General features: G+C 35.8%; 1 protein-coding gene across 10 annotated transcripts in view; it reads left to right on the forward strand.

Annotated features, from left to right (window-relative positions):
• The window catches only part of NAB1 (NGFI-A binding protein 1), a 45,025-nt gene extending 23,975 nt beyond the window's left edge, over positions 1-21,050 (forward strand). For 7 of the 10 annotated variants that reach the window (XM_063644830.1, XM_055290036.1, XM_063644828.1 and 4 more), the window contains 5 exons: positions 1,309-1,360; positions 11,930-12,019; positions 13,680-13,842; positions 15,449-15,565; positions 18,542-21,050. In XM_063644830.1, the coding sequence (XP_063500900.1) occupies positions 1,309-1,360; positions 11,930-12,019; positions 13,680-13,842; positions 15,449-15,565; positions 18,542-18,630 (511 nt within the window). In that variant the 3' untranslated portion in view covers positions 18,631-21,050. The remainder of the gene's footprint in view (positions 1-1,308; positions 1,361-11,929; positions 12,020-13,679; positions 13,843-15,448; positions 15,566-18,541) is intronic. The other 3 variants (XM_063644832.1, XM_063644827.1, XM_055290035.2) reach the window with 1 other exon arrangement.
• The last annotated feature ends 717 nt before the right edge of the window (positions 21,051-21,767 follow it).

Genomic DNA, 21,767 nt, shown 5'->3' on the forward strand with positions numbered 1-21,767 from the left:
TTTAGAAGCCACCTTGGACTCCTAAGGTGCCCTCATTTTTTTTTACGGCTGCATGGTATTGAATTGTGTGGATGTGCCGTGATTCATTTAGCCCCTATTGATGGCTACTGGGGTTGTATCTAGTCTCTTATTGTAAAACCATAATAAATAACATCATACATAATATGTTTTGTTGATTCTGAGATGTACTTTTTCACATTTTAACATCTTTTATATTGAAGTATAACTTGTAGTTGATGGCTTGTCATAGTTTAATTTCCTAGTGGTACATGAAATAATTATGTGTCTTACCATTGATGGAGCATCATTTTATATATATGTAGTTACCTCTGGGATAGGTTTTCCCAGCAGATAAATTGCTGGGTCAGGGTAAATACATCTGTTGTTTCTGTAGATAGACAAAATGCATTTTAATCTCATGTAGCCATAAACATACATCTTAAGTGGTCATTTTAGTCATTTTATCCTAAATTATTCCTACTGAACCATAAAGGGATATCCTCCTTGATTTTTTTTTCATTATGTGATGATCATTAAATATTTATTAAGTGCTAGGCTGGGCACAGTGGCTCACGCCTGTAATCCCAGCAATTTGGGAGGCCGAGGTGGGAGGATTGAAAGAGTCGGACCGACTCAAAGAGTCGGACCCGATCGGGCTCAAACCAAAGACACGCTGGTCGCAGTCAAGAGATTTTATTGGAGGCACCAAGGCGACACCACATGGAGGAGGAGAAAGAAGGAAGAAGGGGCAAGCTGCTTAGGTGCTGGGTTTTTATACTTAGTGGGGCTACGTGGCATCGGTGATTGGCTTAGGGGTGGGGTTTGAGTGAAAGGCAGGAGGTGTTCTTCCCTGATTGGCCTTCTTCTCTTGGTGGGCTCGCGGGATGGACAACCGGGAACCGTGGGTGAAGAACCCGGAACCGGTGCCATCTTACTGTGCCCATGTTACCTAACAAGGATCACTTGAGCCTAGGAGTTTGTGACTAGTCTGGCTTGAACATAGCGAGACCCCATCTTTAAAAAAAAAAAATTATTGAGTGGCTTTCATATCGAAGCCAGAGGTGGGGAGTTCTTAGGTAGTGGCCTTTTAAAATGTGTAATTGTATCTACACATTCCCTAGTGTTAACTTGGAAATGATGAAAGATCTTTTCTTCATTATTTTAATGTTCATTATGAATATGTCATTTCTGGTGTTGGAGTTTCGGGTATATATTTTGGTGGAAGGTTATAGGCTGAGATGCCTTTGGAATAAAATCAGTTACTTTCTCAAGTTTTTTTTTTTTTTTTTCCTCTCCCCTTTCCCTTAGGTCAAAATGTGGAGAAAGAGATGAATTATCCCCAAAGAGAATTAAAGTGGAGGTATGGTCATATGTTACATTTTCTTATGCTGATAATGTTTGCTTTTATTTTAAGATCAAGCAAAATCTTAACTAGTTCAGACCAAAAAGATGGTCCCATAAACTAGTGAAAAATGGCTTTCAGTAAATCTTTTAAAAATGTAGAATTTTGTTACCTTGAAATACAGTATTTACAGCAATTTGAATTAGCAGACCAAGGAAAATTTTTTTAAACTTTTTTTCTTGTAGAGATGTGGTCTCGCTATGTTGCCCAGGCTGGTCTTGCACTCAAACTCCTGGGCTCAAGTGATCCTCCCTCCTTGGCCTCCCAAAGTTCTGGGATTACAGGTGTGAACCACCATGCCTAGTCCAAGGAAATTCTTAAAAGAAAACTATGGTGATTAGTCCAGTCAGTTTATCAAAGGTTGATTTGCAATTGGTGTTTCTTACAGATTTAAAACTTTACTGGTTAAACCATTCCTTTTGTAATCGTATTTACATCATTAGTCATCAAATACAGAGGAGCTAACTTTTCATTTCTTTATATTAACTATCTAAGAGAAATGATAATTTAGTAGCTATAAATTACAGAGACTTTACTGTAACTAAAGCCTCTTTTAGAGTGTCATGGTTGAGGCTGCTCTTTTGATTTTATATTCGCAAGTGGTAAGGTGGGAGTTAAGAAAAACATACTTAGGACTCTCAAAACTATAGAATGGTTTCAGAACTATTGTTTCTTACAAATACTTTTTAAAAAGTCTAGTTTCCAGCAGAGTGGAAATCTGGTCAGGTGGCTCCTTCCTTTCTTTTTCTTTTAGGCAGGGGATGGAGGTCAGTGTTCTCTTAGCCATCCTATTACTTAATTTCAAGTTAAAGCAAATAACCTATGCTTGACCACCCTAAATTTCTATCATCAGTTATATCTACAGAGTATCTATTTATATGGCAGTAATCCTTTATTCATACCAAAGCCAGAGTTATCTTATAAAAACATAAATCCCTTTCTTGCTTAAATCCTTTCAGTGGCTTTCTACTGTACCTGGAATAAAATCTAACCTTTTTTTTTTAAAGGATCTAAGACCCCATATGATCTGACTGTAGCTTGCATCTCCTACCTTGTCTGCTGCCACACTCTCCATTCTTACTGTGTTCCAGCCGCACTGACTGACTTTCTGTTCCTGAACATGCCAAACTCATTTATGCCTCAACATTCACTGTTTTTCCCCTACCTAGACTTCTGTTTCTTTAGATGGCTTCAAGTCACAGCCGAGTTTCCCCTGACTTCCCTGCCTCCCTTTCTAAAGGGGCACCCTCTCCCCAAAATCACACTCAGGCTTATTCTCCTGGTTCGTTTTCATAGCATTCGCCAGTATTTGAAACTGTTAGATACTTGTTTTAGATTTATTATCAGTCTGCCCCATTAGATGAGAATAGGTCTCTTATCTGTGAATCTGCTGCTGTATACTTAGAGTTTCTAACTGCCTTGCAACTAATAGGCACTTAATAAAATCTATAGAATGAAATAATGAATGGCTGCAGATAAGCATCTTTGACTTATAAACACTTTATCCTAAAGCAGTGATTCTCAAGGAAGAGAAGTATTTTGTCAAAAACAAAAAGCCACATTAAAAAAAGAAATGTGGGCTGGGTATGGTGGCTCACACCTATAATCCCAACACTTTGGGAGGCAAGACAGAAGGATTGCTTGAGCTCAGGAGGTCGAGACCCGCCTGGGCAACATGGGTAGACCCTGTCTCTACCCCAAAAAAAGTACTTATTTTTGTAACCTACCTTACTGTTAGCTCTGGAATAATGTTTAAGATGGTTAACCCAGAAAATGTTGACATTATCTAAAAGGCTACATTGAATGATGATATAACTAGTGAGATGTTTTATCTCTTGCTCCGCCAGATAACAGGTAACAGAGGGTCCTTGTGGATTTGGCTGTTAGTGACTCACTGCCACTGAAAGGGAAAGGCAGGTGAACATAGAAACTGCTAAGAAAGCATGTGCCATTGGAGGGTTGAGAGGAAAGAAAGCACAGAAACTACCCAGGGACCAAAAAATTAGTCAGTTGCTAGGCTAGAAATACATCTCTATCTGTTTTTCACCATTGGCCCTAAGTGTGATCATGATTCAGGCTGCTCACATTTAAGCCACACTTGTCTAGCTTTAGAGGTCACTATTCAATATTGAAATTTGTGATCATGAATCTCATGGACGGTTTGAGCTGAAGTTGTTTCTTGATGAGCTTTATTGGTAAGTCTTTCTGACCCTCTCAGAGGCCTTGTATTTCATTACAGTGCTTTCAGTTTCTTATTAGAAGCACAAAGTGTTGGGCTGTAACATTAGATGTGACCTTTCTGTTCCTTTAGATATACTCCACTAGAGATACTTGAATTATAGTTCTATATGGTTAGTTTATTGGTTTACTGGAGTTCACAAAGCCACTTGAACAGCTCTGGATTCAAAATTAAGATAATCAGTGTTTCTTTTTCCTGTGAATAACTCTTCTAACCCTTCCTAAATAAGACAAGCGACAATCGGCCCCAGCCTTCTTTAAATGCTTTTATAGACGCTAGACTCTTGATTTTGCTTCCCAGAAACAATTAGTAACTATACCTTTGAATTTAGGACAGTGGCTCACTTTTTTGTTGTTGGTTTGTTTTTAATTTTGTTCTGTTTCTCTTTCTTAAAAAGCACTTCTGTATTGCAGGTCGTCGGTATCTCTTGAACATGTGTGTGTCTTGTGTGTATGTATATCTACACATGTAGATGGTGTAATCCTTTGCAAAATATATAGTATTGGTATGAATCCTTGTCTGTGCTGTACTATAAGTCAAATTTGAGATACCAGAACTATTTCCGGAAGCTGTTATGAGGTAGATAGTACTGGCTGTATAAAGTTACCACTCCCTTAAAACTTTTCACCAAGTACTGGTGCTTCATGTCTACCTTCTATACGGCTTCTGGGGAGAGGGAGAATTTCTGGTATGAGAAGAGATCAGGGGAGACTATTGGGAAGGTGTAATTTGAGCTGGGTTTTTTAAAGAAGGGTAAAATTTCAAAAGGTAGCGATGTGGGGAGGGGATTGGGGTGGCATTATAAAGATAGACTAGCATGGGCAAAGACAGAGGTAAGAAAATACTAAGCATGTTTAGAGAATAGTAAGTTTGTCTAGGGAATGTGATTGACACAAAGGACCTCATAAATAAAACTAGAAAGAATTTAGAATTCTTTTAACATACTTCTTCTCTTATTTCATTTGAGTCTCTTGTGATTCTCAGCTTGTTATTTTCTATTTAAAGAAAGTAATATACAAGGCTGGGCGTGGTGGCTTATGACTGTAATCCCAGCACTTTGGGAGGCTGAGGCAGGTAGATTGCTTGAGTCCAGGAGTTTGAGACCAGCCTGGGCAACATGGCAAAACCCCATCCTTAAAAAATTAGCCAAGCATGATGGCATGTGCCTGTAGTCCCAGCTAATCAGGAGGCTGAGGTGGGAGAATCACTGCACCACTGCACTCCAGCCCAGGCAACAGAGCACAACCTTGTCTCAAAGCAAAAAAAGTTTTTAAGCAACGTACAAATAAACTTAAGCTTAGCCCATTTTAAAGTATAACAGATTTTTAATTACAAGGCCCAAACTAATGAGACAAGTTTTTCTCTTTTTTCAAATCTTTAAGCGTTCTAAAATCCTTTATAACGATAAGCATACGTGCCAGATTGCTGGCTTTTTCCATCTTAAAAACATAATTTTTACAGTGAACAAAAATAAATGTAATGTTGAACAGATAAAATGACATCAAAATAATTTGACATGTAAAGGAAAGAGAAACATTTTCTTGCTTGTCATTATTAATGCATTAGGGTACACTAATACAAGTAGTGCTTTGTTCAAGCTCAGTAAGATCTTTCGTTGCTAAATACTGTGTTTTCCTGATGTATACATGAAGGCTTGGGTGGAATGAAGTTTTAATTCATTCACTTGTCTGATTTTTCTACCTGGAAAGCTCTTATTTATGTGGTAGGTTGTTCTCCCTTAAAGGATAGTTAGTGACTTATTTGATTTAAAAAAAAAAATAGCAGTATACACATTGCATAGAAGTAATCAAGATAATCTGTTGTCCTTAACTAGTGTCCCTCCTTACAGGGTATGTTAAACATTAAAAAACAGATTTTGAACTTTAATTCCTAGAATATATGAGATGGACATGGAGAAAAAGATCGCCTGCTAACTTAGGTGTGCCTTAGGGAACCTACCATTTTGAATGAAATCTCTAAGGAAACGTTTCTTCAGCTAGTTAGTGAGGTTGGGAATCCTTCTGCTTAGACGGAATGAATAACATGTTCACTGGAAAACAGCCCTCTGTGAGTCCACTTTCAGCTGAAATGAAAATAGATTTTGTTTATTCTTATCTTTTAAATTAGATCTTCTAATTAAATCTTCTCATTCTGGGGCAATTGTAAAAATCGCTACTTTGTATTGCTTTTATTTTGTGTCAGTCCCTACTAGACATTTGGAATTCATTATCACAAACATTCTTGTCTAACCTATGTGGAGGCTTTATGATTTCCATTTTACAGCCAAGGAGAGACCCAGACAGGCTCAGTATCTTCGCCTGTGTTGCCAAACTGCTATCCAGTAGCAGAGCCAGGGCTTCCTATCTATGTCTGATTCCTGAATGTCAAAGCAGTACCACCTTCCTAGGTGCTAATGATTATTCACAAAGCATCTTACCTGTGAAAAAAACACTATTGGGATTATCCCTTTCCTCCTAGTACCGTGTGAAGGGCGAAATGTGTACAGGACTGGTAGTCTTTGAAAAGGGTGGATAGTGGCAGTTATTATTTTCTAATCCAAGAAATTTTATCTAGTAAACATTTACAAGTTTTGAGTAGAAAATTTAACAAATAATTACAAAATATTTAAATATAAGAAATTTTCATTTGATATGCTGATTGTTTACAATGAGTAAAAACCTTGCGTTGGGAAGATAAACAGTAAATCAGAAAAATCAGTTTCATTTCCTTATGTCCTACCTATGAAAGAACATATTTAAGGTGGCTTGACAGCTCATTCAAGGAGATGAAAAATCAAGAGCCAAAGTCCCTAGCTCTCTTGTCTTCTCCTAAATTTTTTTAAATGTTAGTTAAAAGTGAATTCAATTGGTAACCTTTCTTTTTCATTAAGAACACATTCAGTTCCATGAACAAATTTGTTGTTAACTCCAATGTTATAAGTAACATCTTAGAAGGGAGGAAGGATATATAAAGCTACAGTCTCAGACCTGGTGATGGCAGCTGACTAACTGGACTGAGTGCTATTTCTCATTTGAGTTTTCTTCATTCGCTGAAATTGCTGGAGACTGGGCAGAGATGGGAAATGACAGCATTCTTGACCCTGTGGGAGTCAGAGGTGCAAAGCATTCAGAGATAAGTGGATGAAAGAAATGAGGTTTGTTAATAGAGCCCAGGAAGTCAGAGAATTGGGGCTTGAAGAAGAAAGACCTAAAGGAAACATCTGCTAGCAGTTCCAGCAAGGTGGGGGTGGGAGAGCAAGGAAGGGGGAGGAAAGAGGTTCAGAATATCCACCTACGCTGCTACTAAGCTTGTTGAAAAGAAAGCTGGTCTAATTTGACGTAGACTCTTCCCCTCTGGATGAGAAAAACAGAAGCATTACAATATGCTATTCATACAGAAAGTGTGATTAGGAAAAAGGAAAATGCACGTGTGGGGTTGAGAACATCTGCTGTAACAAGTCATCTAGAGACAGCTAAGCAGTGGCTTTAAAGCAGCTTGCTAGTGTTCGGCAGAAAGGATGAGGAGGCGTTGGGATGGAGACCAATGGGATGAGAGTAATTAGGTCATGCACCAGCCTCTGTCCTATAGCTTTTATTTTCTCAGTGATCAGACCCAGAGTCTCGTCAGCAAGGAAACACTGTGATTAATGGCATCAGCCAAAAATATGACATGGAGATAGATCGCTCATAGTATGGTGCACCTAGCTGGTGCCTGGGAAACAAGCTCACGAGACATATAACGAAATTGTGCACCACACCTAATGTGAAAGAGAGCGGTTTCTTGGGAATGTTCTTACTTTTATTTCTAAGTCATATATTTTGGGGACTTTAAATCTACTTTATGTGACATGCAGTGATTGCTACTCGATTTTGTAGTTTTTCCATCCACAGTGAACTGTCAAGACTGTAGGAGTAAATAATGACTAATGTACTCAGTTGCAGAGAGATCACTGATTACTTTGGATATTGTTATTTATTACTTATTTTAGGCTTTTATTTATCTTTATTAATGGTGGAATAGTGTCCCTTTTCTAGCAACTTTCACATGTAGAGTTTGAGGTTACCCCATCCAGCTTTTTCAGTATTCTCATGGTTGAATAATCCTGACTTTAGTGCCACCATGTATTTGTATGGCAATGTGTACTTTTCCAAGGTTCACTTATTTGCGTTACTTTATTTAATCCCCACAAACTTCCAGTAGGCAGTTACACAGGTGGTGTAATCCTAATTTAAAAATTTGGATCACTGGAAATAATGAGGTTTAGTTTTTTGCATGAGATCACACAGCTGGTTCCTAATGTGAAATGACTAGATCACACCTTTCTCCTCCAAGTTCTTCCAGAAACAGTATTGAGGCATTGGGGCTCATGGGGATTCTGATTGGTGCACTCCACTTGGATTCTGCTGATGAACTGGTAACCCTCTAATCTGGGTCTCCAGCCTTGATTTTACCCCAAGCTCCAAACTCACTGTCCCTGCTTACCTGGCTTATCTACACACGGAGGTCTCACTAGCAAATGAGCTCAACCGAATTCATCAGCCTTCTGGCCCCTCCCAGACCTCGTGATCTTGAGTTCCTTATTCTAGAGAATGTCATAACCACAAACTCTCAGTTGCCTTATTTCTGTGGCACCTGCCACTGTCCAGGGCTGGGCATTCACCAGCAGCCCTCTAACCAGTGTCCCTGTCACCACCCTGAACTCCCCTCCTCCGCGTACATTCTCCCCATCACATTCAGATGTGATGGGCTTTGTGAAATGCAAATCCGATCAGTCTCTTCCCTGAGACTTTCAATGGCTTCTCTTTGTATTTAAGATAAAATCTAAAATTCTTAACATAGTTTACAAGGGCTTACAGAATCTGGCCCTGTGTTTCCACCTTCCCTCACCACTCCCTCATTTTCAGTGTATATTGAATATTTTCCGGCTTCCCAGAGTGTGCCCTGTTCTTTTTGCCTCTCGGCGTCTGTACCAGCTGCTTTCTTTTAGAACTCTCAGCCTAGACACCCTGGCCTCTGGGACGCCTGCTCTGCCACAGCGCCCTCTGCTGTGCTGTCGGTCTCCATCCATTTCCCTCCCTGGACTGTGTTGTCAGGAGCGCCTGAGGCATGGCCATCTTGTTTGCCATTGCATTCCCATATTGAGTACAGTGTATGAATCAGCTGGGTGGATGCGACATTTTTGTTGAATGTATAAACACATGTTTCTAGATTTCCAGTGTTCTTTTCACTGAGATAGTTCCCCAAGAATGTGCTCAATATTCTCTGGTTGATTTTAGATTAAATGTTGAGTTCTTCCTTCTCTAAGATGTCAATACTTTGTAATTGTCCATAAAATTGCTCTTTTTTCCTAGTATCATGCTTTACCCTGATTAAATCTGGTGGCTTTTTGGATGAACTTAACAGATATCAGTAACAAACATTTATCAAGTAATTCCTATGGGCCAGGCACTGTGTTAAGTATTTTTCATGAATTTTCTGCTTCCTTAAAATGATTCTGTAAGTTAAGTACTATTGTTATCCCTATTTTATAGATGAGAAAATAGACACAGAGAGATGAAATAATCTACCCAGTATCACAGCAAATAAGTAGTAGAGTTCAGTTTTGAACTCAGTGCAAGTCATACTGTTAAAGCCCGTTCAGCTTATGAAAAACAGAGCTGTAATTTCTGTTTATAGAAATGCCTGTGTTCCTGTGAGTTTCATAAAGGTAGTAACTTTGAATTTATGGACTGAGCATAGGCTTAGAAGCTAGTGTTGTAGCTGTAAAAAAGAAAAGGAAACCCAGTCTTGTCTGTGATGAAGATTAAATGAAATAATGAACATAAAATATAGAACATAGGGACTGGTATATTGTAGACTCCTGGAAAATGATAACCGCTCATATTGAAGTTGTTCTAACTTACCTCACTGAACTTGAGAACTTAAGCAGTTCCAGTGGGGTGGGGGTTTGCTAAAGAGAAAGTTGGATTTTTCAGTCTAAATAAATAAGAAAACTTATTTATAAGAAAACTGGAATGGCTAAGAAAAAGTGAACTTTGGATTTAGCTTGGACTGTATACACTTATATGAAGTTCATTTTAGCTTATTTTATGATTATGTTCCATACACATCTGTGAGCCAACATAGAAACCTAGAAGAGTGGCTATTTTCAACACTTCAAAAGTGCTAATAACATACTGGCCCATGATAAAGCTACATAGGACCATCTTAAGACGTTAAGTTTATTAGCTCTTGGCTCTATATCATGTCTTTGAATTTTAAAAATAGCAAATTAGTTATTATTTGGGGAATGTATTTTGATAGATAAAATATTTGAAAGAAATCTGCAGTGGAGAAATTTATTGAAAAGACCCTGATGGGGGAAAATTTTTGAACCACTATCTTATATCCCAAATAAGGTAAAATATTTTGTTATTATTACATTATTACATCTTTTTCTGCTGTGTATTGTAAGAACTTTGGTTTTTAAGGACTTGCCCTTTGCTGCAAATATATAGCTTATCAAAGAAGGGGAGAAATAATGTTTTGGAGTTTAATTGTTAATGCTAATTTCTGTGAGGAGTCCTTTAGGAGGTTTCACTAAAGTTACTAAAACCGTGCTGTCATGATATTTTGTAGTTATAATGATCATGAGCAATAAACAGTCAAAAAAAGAAAACCTTGAAAAAAGCAAGTGGAATACCAAGTATAAAATGGAAGTAATTTAAGTTGAAGTATTGTCCAGTGCCCCCAGATAGGCCCTATTTATTATAGGAATTTAGTATGTATTGATATACCTATTTAGTAGTTATTACATGCTGAAGGCATTATCTCGCTTGCTTTATCTCATTTGGTCCTCATAACAGTCCTAATAGATAGGTTCTCCTATCCTCAATTTTCCTATGAGGAAACCGAAGTTCAGAAAGGTTAAGTTACTCATCCGGTGGTCAGATAGCTAGTGAGTGGTGACAGGCCTTTCGAATTCCAAAGCTCCATTTCCTGTCATAGGATATGATAAAGGAGAAATCACAAGCCAACATGAAGGAATCCTTGAGCAATTCAGGTTGGGATTATTGGTTAGCACTTTAAAGAACATTTAGTTTGGATCGTTAGCCACATTTCATGTAACAAAATTAATTTCAAATAGGTCAGAGGGTTAAATTTGAAAAACAAATCAAACTTTTAGAAAAATTAGAGGGTAGATTTGAGTACTGAACCAAATTTATGAAGCAGAATTTCTCTAAACTTTATAGCAGCAGTTGAAATCGCAAAATAAAAGTATGTACAACTATAGCATATAAAACAGGCATATAAAAATTAAATGATTTTTGAGTATCAAAAGTATAGATAAATTGGCATAAATTAAGAAAACAAGAATTCTTAGTGCTGACAAGGAAATTGTCATATATTGCTTGTGGTATGATAAACTAGTAAAGGCCCCTATAGGTTTAGCGAAAGTACATAAGGCACAAAAATATCATCTCTGCAGTAATTCTGCTTCTGGGAATCTTTTGTAGTAGATAATCTAAGCTATCGAAAATGCTATCTCCATGAAAATATTTTTGCAGTGTTTTTCATAAAACCAAAAATTAGGAAAAGAATAAAAAATGTCCAGTGTGAGGATAGTGGCTAGTCAAACCCCCCACTAGGTTAAATGTTTTTTATGTATTTTTTTTGTTTTTTTGAGACGGAATCTCACTTTGTCACCCTTTGTCACCCAGGCTGGAGCGCAGTGGTGCAGTCTCAGCTCACTGCAACCTCCGCCTCCTGGGTTGAAGCGATTCTCATGCCTCAGCCTCCCAAGTAGCTGTCCAGCCTCTGTAGTAGCTGGGATTTCTGGCGTGTGCTACCATTCCCAGCTAATTTTTTTTTTTTTTTTAGTAGAGATAGGGTTTTACCATATTGGACAGACTGGTCTCGAACTCCTGACCTCAGGTGATCCGCACACCTTGGCCTCCCAAAGTGCTGGGATTACAGGCGTGAGCCACTACACCCAGCCTAGGTGAAATGTTATATAACCATTATTATCAATGATTATAAAGCCTTCTTTCCAGTGTAAAACAATAGGGATGATGACATTTTTCATCTTATTTATGTTTCTACTGAGGTTACAGCTGTAGAAAATAATGTATGTTTCATAAAAGGCTGAAATGAAATATTTTATAACCAGTGAAAGATTTATAACCATTAAAATCTTAATCATGATTATTCAGGTAGTGAGATTAAGAGTTTGCTTTATTTTCAAGTTTTTGATAATATTTTATTATTTACAAACTCTAAATATAAAGGCTTTCTTATTTGACCCACAGGATGGGTTTCCAGATTTCCAGGATTCTGTGCAAACGCTCTTCCAGCAGGCTAGAGCTAAGAGTGAAGAACTTGCAGCTCTTAGTTCACAGGTAACATAAACTCCCAGTTATTATGTCATAATAGTATCTGAAGGTTAAAAAATAAATGACTACTTCAACTAGCTTCAGTTTTAAGTATCTGAGGCCTGACTTTTTATTTCCGTTTGTTTTTTAAAACATCATCTGAGCCACAGCTGTATCAACATGAGAGCATGAGAGCAATAACAACTTGGTTTGATTCAGTTTATGAACGGAATCTGATATGGTGCTACTTATTTATTCTTGTAGTTTTGTAGGAAGTGAGACAGATTCTCTACTCAAGAAAACTTAAACAGTTTGATAATCAGGAAAACCAGCCATGTTGACCATGGCTGTGTGTAATACAACTCTGAGATAAAATAATACTAGTTCTCAATAAAATATTAATAGTCAACATTGTAATTATTGTTAAATCTTTTAAATTCATATTTATTGAAAAACTATTAAATGAGTATGTGGTTTCAGGTGCTTTGGCCATTAAGTTATTTAATTTTGTCTGTATACTGAAATTAAAATTTTAAAATGCTTTCTGCAAACATCATCTTTTAGAAAGCACTGTAAGCTTTTATTCCTGTTGAACAGCTTCCTTGTAATAAGTTGCTTTTGATCAAATTTAGTACTGCTAAGTTTTGTTTTTTTCATGTTAGGATGAAAAATACATTTTTTACCTCAGATATGCTTATTTAAATTTTGTCAATTTAGTAACAAGTTCAAATGAAATGAAGTTGTAGTTACTTTTGATTTGGTTTATATGCACTCAGAAAAATAATGTAAGTGTTTATCATGTTTATTCTGTGAATTAATATATTTTACCTATTGATTTTTACATTGTGAATCAGGGCTTTTTGTAACCAATTTTATATAGCAGCTTTCTTGTCCTACTCTCTTATATAGCATGGTAGTGATTCATATCTATGCATTTTGACTATTATCTCCTTGGCAAAATATCACAAATACACTGCTCTGAATATCACATATAAGTAATTTAGAGCAGTGCATTGAAAAGGAACTTATAAAACACATGCAGAGATAAATTTATATGTCAGCTGACTAATCGTATATTTAAAATCTGCCTTTTTATGATTGGTTGTGAAATACTGCAGTTTCATTTCATGATGAAGGTGAAGATGCTTATTGGCACTGATGTTTTTCTGCATAATTTACATTGTTTAATTTTAGTGGGAAGTGTGTTTGTCTTGTTCTTCTAGACAGCCGTTTTACACCTTTTCTCCCCCAAACATATTGTCATCATATCAGAGTCTGTGTACTGCCAGATCCTAAAATAAAAATGCCAAGATTTCGCCCCAAGTGTTAGAAGTAGTTTATAGCAGATGTTGCTGTTGCTTTTAGATTTCTGTTTTAAAAAATCCTTTAAAGGACTTAGTACCTTGGAAAACAAAGCTAAGGTTATGTTGCTTTTGAGCTGACATGGAATTCCCTTGAAAGAATTGAGAAGAAAGCTTTTATCTTTTGTACAATATCCAGCCTTTTATGTTTTAACATGATGATATAGACATCTATGCATATTTATGGAATTTGTATACCACATGAAGTGTGAACTAATTTTAATGAATACTAAATATATTTGCTGGAGTCTGAAATTGGCATCTTTAAACCATTAAAAAATCTAGAATGTTTCAGTTACTGATTTGATTTTTGCTTTACTTACTAGCAGCCTGAAAAGGTGATGGCAAAGCAGATGGAGTTCCTTTGCAACCAAGCTGGCTATGAGAGACTGCAGCATGCCGAGAGGAGGTTGTCTGCAGGGCTTTACAGGCAGAGCTCAGAAGAGCACAGTCCTAACGGCTTGACTTCTGATAACTCAGATGGACAAGGTACATATTTAGAATATCCTACGCCTTTAGGGCCACTATGTGCACTTCAAAGAGAAACAGAAGACAGTGGCTGATTTTTAGATTATGATATTTTGTAGAGATTATTTTACAGGTTCTCCTATCAAAATTATCTCATCAAAATTATTATCAAGAATTTTTAAATTCATTTTTCTAAAAAGGAGATAATTTACCCTGCAAATTTTAATTTGTAAATTTTTTAATCTTTAAGCAGTTGGCACCTGAGATTGACATGTATTATTTTGTAGGGGTTGGTGGGAGTGTGAGATGTCAACAGTACAGATTATTTTCCCCAAAGAAGCAGATTCCGGGAGAGATGTTTATCCTTTTTAAATGACCAAAACTTCATATTTTTTTAGACTTCAAAAACAAGTTTGTGAAATTTACAACATTTGGTTCTTAAGAGAATATGGTAACTGCATCTAAAGTGTTATGACAGAGTACGGCTCAGGTTTAGAAAGCCATGTGATTCGTCAGTGTTTTTACCATTCTAAAAAGTACTTCATTCTTTTCACATCCTCACATAAGGAAAATCCCAAGTCATTGTTATTCACCCAATCAACAGGCATTTTATATTTTAGCATTTCCTATGTGCCAGGCACTCTCCTAGGCACTGAAGATGCAGCAGGGAACAAATCCCTGTTTACCTGGAGCTTACACTGTAGTATGGAGGGAGATGTACAGGTTATAAGTATATAAATATATCCTCTAGTTTCAAATAGTAATAAGTGTTTGAAGAAAAAAATAATTTTATAGTGCCTCCTTTTTATATATTATTGTTATACTTTTCTAGAGAGTGGTTATTATTGGAAAAAAAAAAAAAAAAAGGATTTCTAGGTAAGAATACCCTCTTAACAAGGATTCTCCAGCCATGGACTGAAGTATTACATGTGTCAACAGATCAGAGTACTGGAAGAGAAGAAAGTTCTTCCTTTTAAAAATATTATGGGAACCTTTGAGTTGAGGTCTTGTTTAACTTCTCCAATTATCCTTAACAGTTAAGAAGCAAAGGCAATTATTAAAGATTTGGTGACTCTAATTTGTGGGATAATTCAGTGTGGGGTGACAATTTGCTAATGTGATGGATTTCAGTACATGACAACATGATTGGGTGTATAATTTTTTCCCATATTTGTGCTAAATCTGTTTTTTCATGGATTTTGCTGTAGTTTTTTTTTTTTAAATCTTTAATTGGCTTGAAGCCTTCTCTGTCTTTCTAGTACTTGTTATTATATGATAAATGACATGCCTTGGTAAAATGGTTGCACTAGTAAGAAAATGCCTTATAGAGGAGATGTATTATATGCCAAAACTGGAAGGCTCACAGGAATTCTCAGTCTTTTGTTTAGCTCTTAAAAATATCCTGGCAGAATTGTAAACCTTGGGACTGGCATGAAATGACTTGCCATTTTCCTCTTAAATTATTATTTAAAATGTTTTTTCCAAGTCTTATTTAAATTCTTCAGTGCTTGTTGACTTTCCTCACTTTTTTCCTAAGGAGTGTTCACGCAATTTTTGAAAATTTATTTTTAAGAAAGATCATTGTGTGTTTTTAATATTATGCATATTTCTTTTTTCTTTTCATTAGGAGAAAGACCTTTGAATCTCCGAATGCCTAATTTACAGAACAGACAACCCCATCATTTTGTGGTGGATGGGGAGCTGAGCAGACTTTACCCCAGTGAGGCAAAGTCCCACTCATCAGGTGAGAATGTGCTATATGATGAGAGGGTAACACTTGAATAAAAGCATCTTTAAATTCTGTTCTCCTATTCCCAAAAAAAAAAAAAAAAAAAAAAAATGTCATTACTGACAGTGTTCCTACAGGTTGAGTATCCCTAACTGGAAAATTCGAAATGCTCCAGGATCCAAAATTTTTTGAGTGTCAGAATGACACTCAAAGGAAACCCGCATTAGAACATTTCAGATTTGGTATGCTGAACCTTTAGTATAATGCAAATAGTCCAAAATCTGAAAAAACTCAAAATCCATAGCACTTCCTTGTCCCAGGCATTTTGGATAAGGGATGCTCAATTGTCAGTTTTTCTCCCCTTGGAAGTGATAGATTGCCATAACGCTGGCTGCTCTCACTAGTCTTTTTGCAAACTTCATATTCCGAACAATGACAGGGAAAACTCATGAAAGTTGAGATTACTTTGATTAGCCATTATATGAATGGTGATGTTTATATGAAAGTTTAATAATAGCTGGTTTGAGTTGTGTTACTACCATTTTTGGCAATAACATAATATGAAATTGATGGACTACATGTTTGACACTGAGAAAACCTTGTGTATCAAAATCTAGACTTTTCATGCAGATGTATTTTGGAGTTGATACCCATATTTCAAAAGTAAACTGAATTCCATAAAAGGATGAGCAGCTCCTTATCATAGTTAGATATTTACATATTTTTATCCAAGTAAAGTGAGTTAGACCTAGTTAAAGCATTAGAGACCAGCACAATTTGAAAGAATCTATTATCATTCAAGTCTTTGAGTTAAAGTAACTTTAGGAGTCACTTAATCAAAGTCACTGATTTTATAGATGAGGTAGCTAAAGCCAAATAAACAGCTCCAAATTTGCATTGTAAGTCAGCAGGAAATGTAGTTTTACAAGCATTAGGATTAAACCTGACTTTACATCTGTTATCTAGATAGGATGAATTATGTATTTACTAGAAAAAAAGTGTTATCAAAAGCATTTATGTCTTTCAATTTTAGATCATACTCTTGGTAGCAGATGCTAAAAAGACAAGTTCTAAATAATGTTCTGGTGCTGTGACTTTAAAGCGTGCTATTGCATACATGATTGTAGCCATTTTAATAATGTCAAAGGGAGGTTGAGAAATTGAAATTATCCTAAAAAGATGACATCCTGGTCTTATGTTTTCCATAACACAAAAAAAGTGATCTATTCTTTAAAGTTTTTTTGAAAACGAACAAAAAACAACTTCTTACCAATTTATATTCCTTAGAAGACTCTATATAACAGGAATACTCCAATTACATTGATCATGTGTCTCATCATGGGGCATATTTACATATTTCATGGAGATATATTTCATAGAGATATAATTGATCTAGGTTTTTATGTAGAACCGAATGAAGAAATGCCTGAAAAAGCCTGCCTTTCTCTTTCTTTCTTTCTTTTCTTTCTTTCTTTCTTTCTTTCTTTCTTTCTTTCTTTCTTTCTTTCTTTTTCTTTCTTTTTCTTTTCTTTTTTTCTTTTTCTCTTTCTCTTTCTCTCTCTTTCTTTCTCTTTCTTTCTTCTTTCCCTTCTTTCCTTTCTTTCTTTTCTTTTCTTTCTTTCTTTTCGTTTTTTGAGATGGAGTCTCGCTCTCTCGCCCAGCCTGGAGTGCAGTGGCGCAATCTCGGCTCACTGGAGGCTCCTCCTCCCGGGTTTACGCCATTTTCCTGCCTCAGCCTCCCGAGTAGCTGGGACTACAAGTGCCCGCCACTGCGCCCGGCTAATTTTTTGTATTTTTAGTAGAGACGGAGTTTCACTGTGGTCTCAATCTCCTGACCTCCTGATCCGCCCGCCTTGGCCCCACAAAGTGTTGGGATTACAGGTGTGAGCCACCGTGCCCGGCCGCCTTTTTCTTTATTTTTAACTGAATAGAAATAATACAGGTTTCATATAGTGCAAGCCTTGGTCCAGATCTTAGCACCGATACTTGACTGAGTGACCCTGACTGAGTTGCTTAAGTACCCGTCCTTCAGTTGCTTCATCTGTAAAAGAGAAGTAATTTCTACCTCGTAGGGTAGTTATGAGGATTAAACAAGATAGTGTACCTGCATTGTACACTATCTATTCCAGCCAGCAGGAATTCAATAAATAGTAGCTACTTTTTTTTATTACTCTTTCGCGGAACTTAAAATCCCCTTCTGTTTAGATAGAGAGGATTCATAAATTCAGCTATTTAATTTCAGATAAGCTATTAGTATTGATTACTTTCTAGAATCCAAGGTGTGAGTGTATGTGATATGAACGTTTGCATGTATATGTGTGTGTACATATCTCCCAGTATTTGTACTTTACATAAAGGTTACATTTGATTGTTATTCTGTAGTGTTTGTGTATAGTTGAAATAACTGTACACATAGAACTCCATGGAATGATTTCTTATGAAAAGATGTTCATTATTTTATCCCTATTTCTCCCACCTTAATATGTCATTGTCGGAAGAACTTTAAAAAATAGTTCCCAGGTTATGAAGATATTTTTCAGTCTGATTCCTTCATTGATGGTAAATATTTTAACCAGTAACAGTTATATATGAATAATCAGCTTCCTTTTATATATTTATCATGTTGGATCAAGCATTAAATAAAAATTAATATATTCTGTATGCTAAATGTTTTATGTGCATTTCATTATTTAACTTTGATGCCACTTTATGTAGATACTATTCCCATTTTATAAATGAAGACACTAAGGCTTAGAGAGGTGTATAACTTGCCCAGAGATGTATACAGCTAGTAATTGGCAGAGTTGAAATTTAAATCCAGAATCCAAGCTCTTAACAGCTCTATGAACAAAAATTTTATATGGAATTACAGAATCATGAATAGTTGATACTATTTGGTATGGAGTTTGGGGGTTTGTTTTAAAACCTTGTTTGATTTTTGTAGTCCATTGATTTAAAATATCAACTCACTTTGTTTCCATTTTTATGTAGAGAGCCTTGGGATTTTGAAAGACTACCCTCATTCAGCTTTTACCTTAGAAAAGAAAGTCATCAAAACAGAGCCTGAAGATTCAAGATAGCTGTGATTTCTCTCACCGTTCTCTGGAAATGGCATCAGATTTAAGGATAATACTCCATCATAGAAATAAGCCTTAATAACCAGTGTTGCCTCATTCAGCTCAAACAGATTTCATAGCCAAAGCAAAAGGACTGGTACGGTAGTCTGCGGAAACCAGGAAGATAAAACAACAGCCACAAAAGAGAAAATCAAGAGTGTTGCAATCTATAACAGTAATATTGATTCATTCACATTCCTGTGTTAAGTCATTTTATATGGAAAGGCTTACAAATCAATATTGTAAGCATTCATTATTTAAGAATGTACAATGTATTTGTGTAATTTATAGAAGTAAAATCTAGATGTTGAGACCTGTTTGGTCTAATAGATGTGGATACAGTTTATTTTACTTGAAATTTTGTTGTCTACTTTGTGTGTTAAACGTAAATATATGTCAGAGTTTAGAATCTTTGCCTGCAGTTGTGAAAAAGAAAGCTTAAGTGATGTAGTTATTGGCAAGATTGCAATGATTATGGAAAACTAGAAAGCAAATACTCAGTTTAAGCCAAGGAAAATATTGTGGATTTAATATTTGATAAAACTGATTTTGTTTAACAGGAAATTTTTAGCATTCACTCATATAACATCTGGTTATCAATGCACATTTACACAATAAATACTTGAGTGGAGGAAAGTTAAGAAGATGAGCAATAGAGTAGAATATATATCTTAAACTAGTTGACCTAGATTGTATTAATAGCTACTTAAGATGTTTCAAAGATAGGAAGCTATTGCTTGGACAGAGAACTTGAAATAAGTGGACCCATGTATAAAAGCTTTGACTTAAACATTGATATTTCAGAATGTGTTAAATAGATTAAGACATAGTAAGTTAACCCTACATGTTATAAAGATGGCGACTGTTAACAAAGGCTGTAACAGATTAAGTACTATTTTATATCCAGAAAGTCTTCTCTATGTAGAGAAGTCAGACTAGATGCTTTCACTAGGGAATGTCTTCCCACCCAGCCATCACAAGTGTGGACAATCACTGCATCCACATCTGTAGGCATATTTCTATGGAAGTTTAGGTGACAGCTATATTCAGTATTTATTTTATGATTTCATTTTTCTACACCTTTGAGATTTATGAATGCAGTTTTTTCTTAAAATTTATTTTAACTTGACAGTATGTTTTTAGTTCCCCAGATTTAATTAATGGACCATGTGCATATATATGGGAGTGTGCTTACATGTTAATAATGTACTTGCATACTTATGAGAATTTCACATTGGAATTCATAATGGTAAAAAACATACATCTGCCAATATACGTTTTTTTCTGTTGGTTTAAGAGAAGATAACTGACAGCTTTACCTACTTCCTACAGATGCATCTAAACCCAGATATTACTGAGAAGAGTGTATTGACTCGAGTGTAAGAGAGTATGTGTTTGTTTTTAGTTCTGCTCTAGATCATAACTGTAAAAAATATTAAGTCATAATCTGTTACACTAAAATTTGTCAGCCAAATGTTAGATGAAATGTCTGCACTGTAGTCTCAGATCACTGTCACGTATATAAATTGCTTCTTCATTTTAATTTGTAGAAGTACTTTACAGTAGGAAACACCAGTAAACAACTTTTATACTGTTAAAAGGCTTTTTTCCCCTTCCTAAATGTTTTAATTATACCATAGTGTTTTGCTCACTGAAGAAGCTTCTTATGGACCTTGCAACTTTGTTGCTAGCTTGAGGTTGATTATTGTGGTTGTATTGTTCACTGTGTGTAGAAATAGTATGAGTACGATTTCAATAGACTGTTCAGTTTTTAATATTAGCCATAGCACTGGTTAGTATCTCAGTAGTTTCATGAAACGTTTCCTGTATTCTAATCTATTTTGAAACATTTTTTTTTAAATTGTGTCTTACAGTCAAGTTTGTAGATTTTCATAAGCCACAATTTTAAAAGATGCAGTAATCTTCCAACTTCCAATATTTATCCATTCGTTGTGGACCCACAAATTGCATCTTTAAATTCATAATAAGTTTCCTTAACTATCTTATGTTTCTAGTCTTTCAAGCTTAGTGATAAGGTGGAAGCACAAGAAAAATTTCAGTAGAATACAGTTTTTATTTTGTAAACACTAATGTATTAAACTTGCTATACATTAAAGCAAATAATATATATTTTTATTTGAATTGTATATGTGAATTGGAAGTTATAACTAGTTGATTTTTTCATTTTGTTAGAGGTATTTTCACTGAACAAGGTCAATTGGTTACCTCAGTATTACAGCCAATGTAGTCCAAGGGACCATTTCTCCCTGAGTCTCTTACACTTTATTGTGCGATGTCCACGTTTTTGTGACTCTTCAAGCTGTTGGTGAGGTGGGACGAATGCACTTGCTTCCTGTGGCAATAAAGATTTTCTGTGCCTCACACATTTATGCTTATAGCATTTTCTACATAGCAGTTTTCCAGTGACTAATATTAACCCACTCTGCCTCGCTTATCTGCTTATTTAAGCTGGGTTTCAGTATTAGAGGACAAGAACTTAACGTCTTCAGTTGGGACTAAATATTGTCAGCTACCGTCATTTCTGAAAAATCATTTGGTAAACAGATTCTCAGTAGACTCTGGTCTGGCAGAGAGAGGTCAATTTATATTCTCATTTATGTAGAAGTTTATGAAGACATTTTTAAAACTCCACCATTTCTAACTATTAATAAAAGGAACATTAGGATTTAACATCTATAATACATATATGTATAATATTAATGTGATTTGGGTTCAGTGTTATGAGTCAATTGTATGAAATTGAGCTAACTTGTAGTAAAGAACCAGGAAGAGCCTTTCAACAAGTATTGATGAGTTCTGTAGATTAATGAAGATCATCAGTGTGCCAAGCACTGTGCTAGGTGCCAGGGAAGAGGTAAAGGTCACAAACGAAATATATGATCCTTGCCCAAAACCTAGTTGGATAGGAACTAATACCACTCACATAAAAATTTCAGTGCCTTACATATTGAGATGAGGAGCTGACATTTAAGTGCATTGTGTATTAGGCAGACATTATGGTAGCAGGCACTTTACAGGTGAGAGAAAGCACATTTAGTGAGTGAGATTCAGAAGAGATCGGCCAGGACTGAAAACATTCA

The sequence above is a fragment of the Symphalangus syndactylus genome, chromosome 8, assembly GCF_028878055.3.
Source record: "Symphalangus syndactylus isolate Jambi chromosome 8, NHGRI_mSymSyn1-v2.1_pri, whole genome shotgun sequence".
In the NCBI taxonomy this organism is placed as follows: Eukaryota; Metazoa; Chordata; class Mammalia; order Primates; family Hylobatidae; genus Symphalangus; species Symphalangus syndactylus.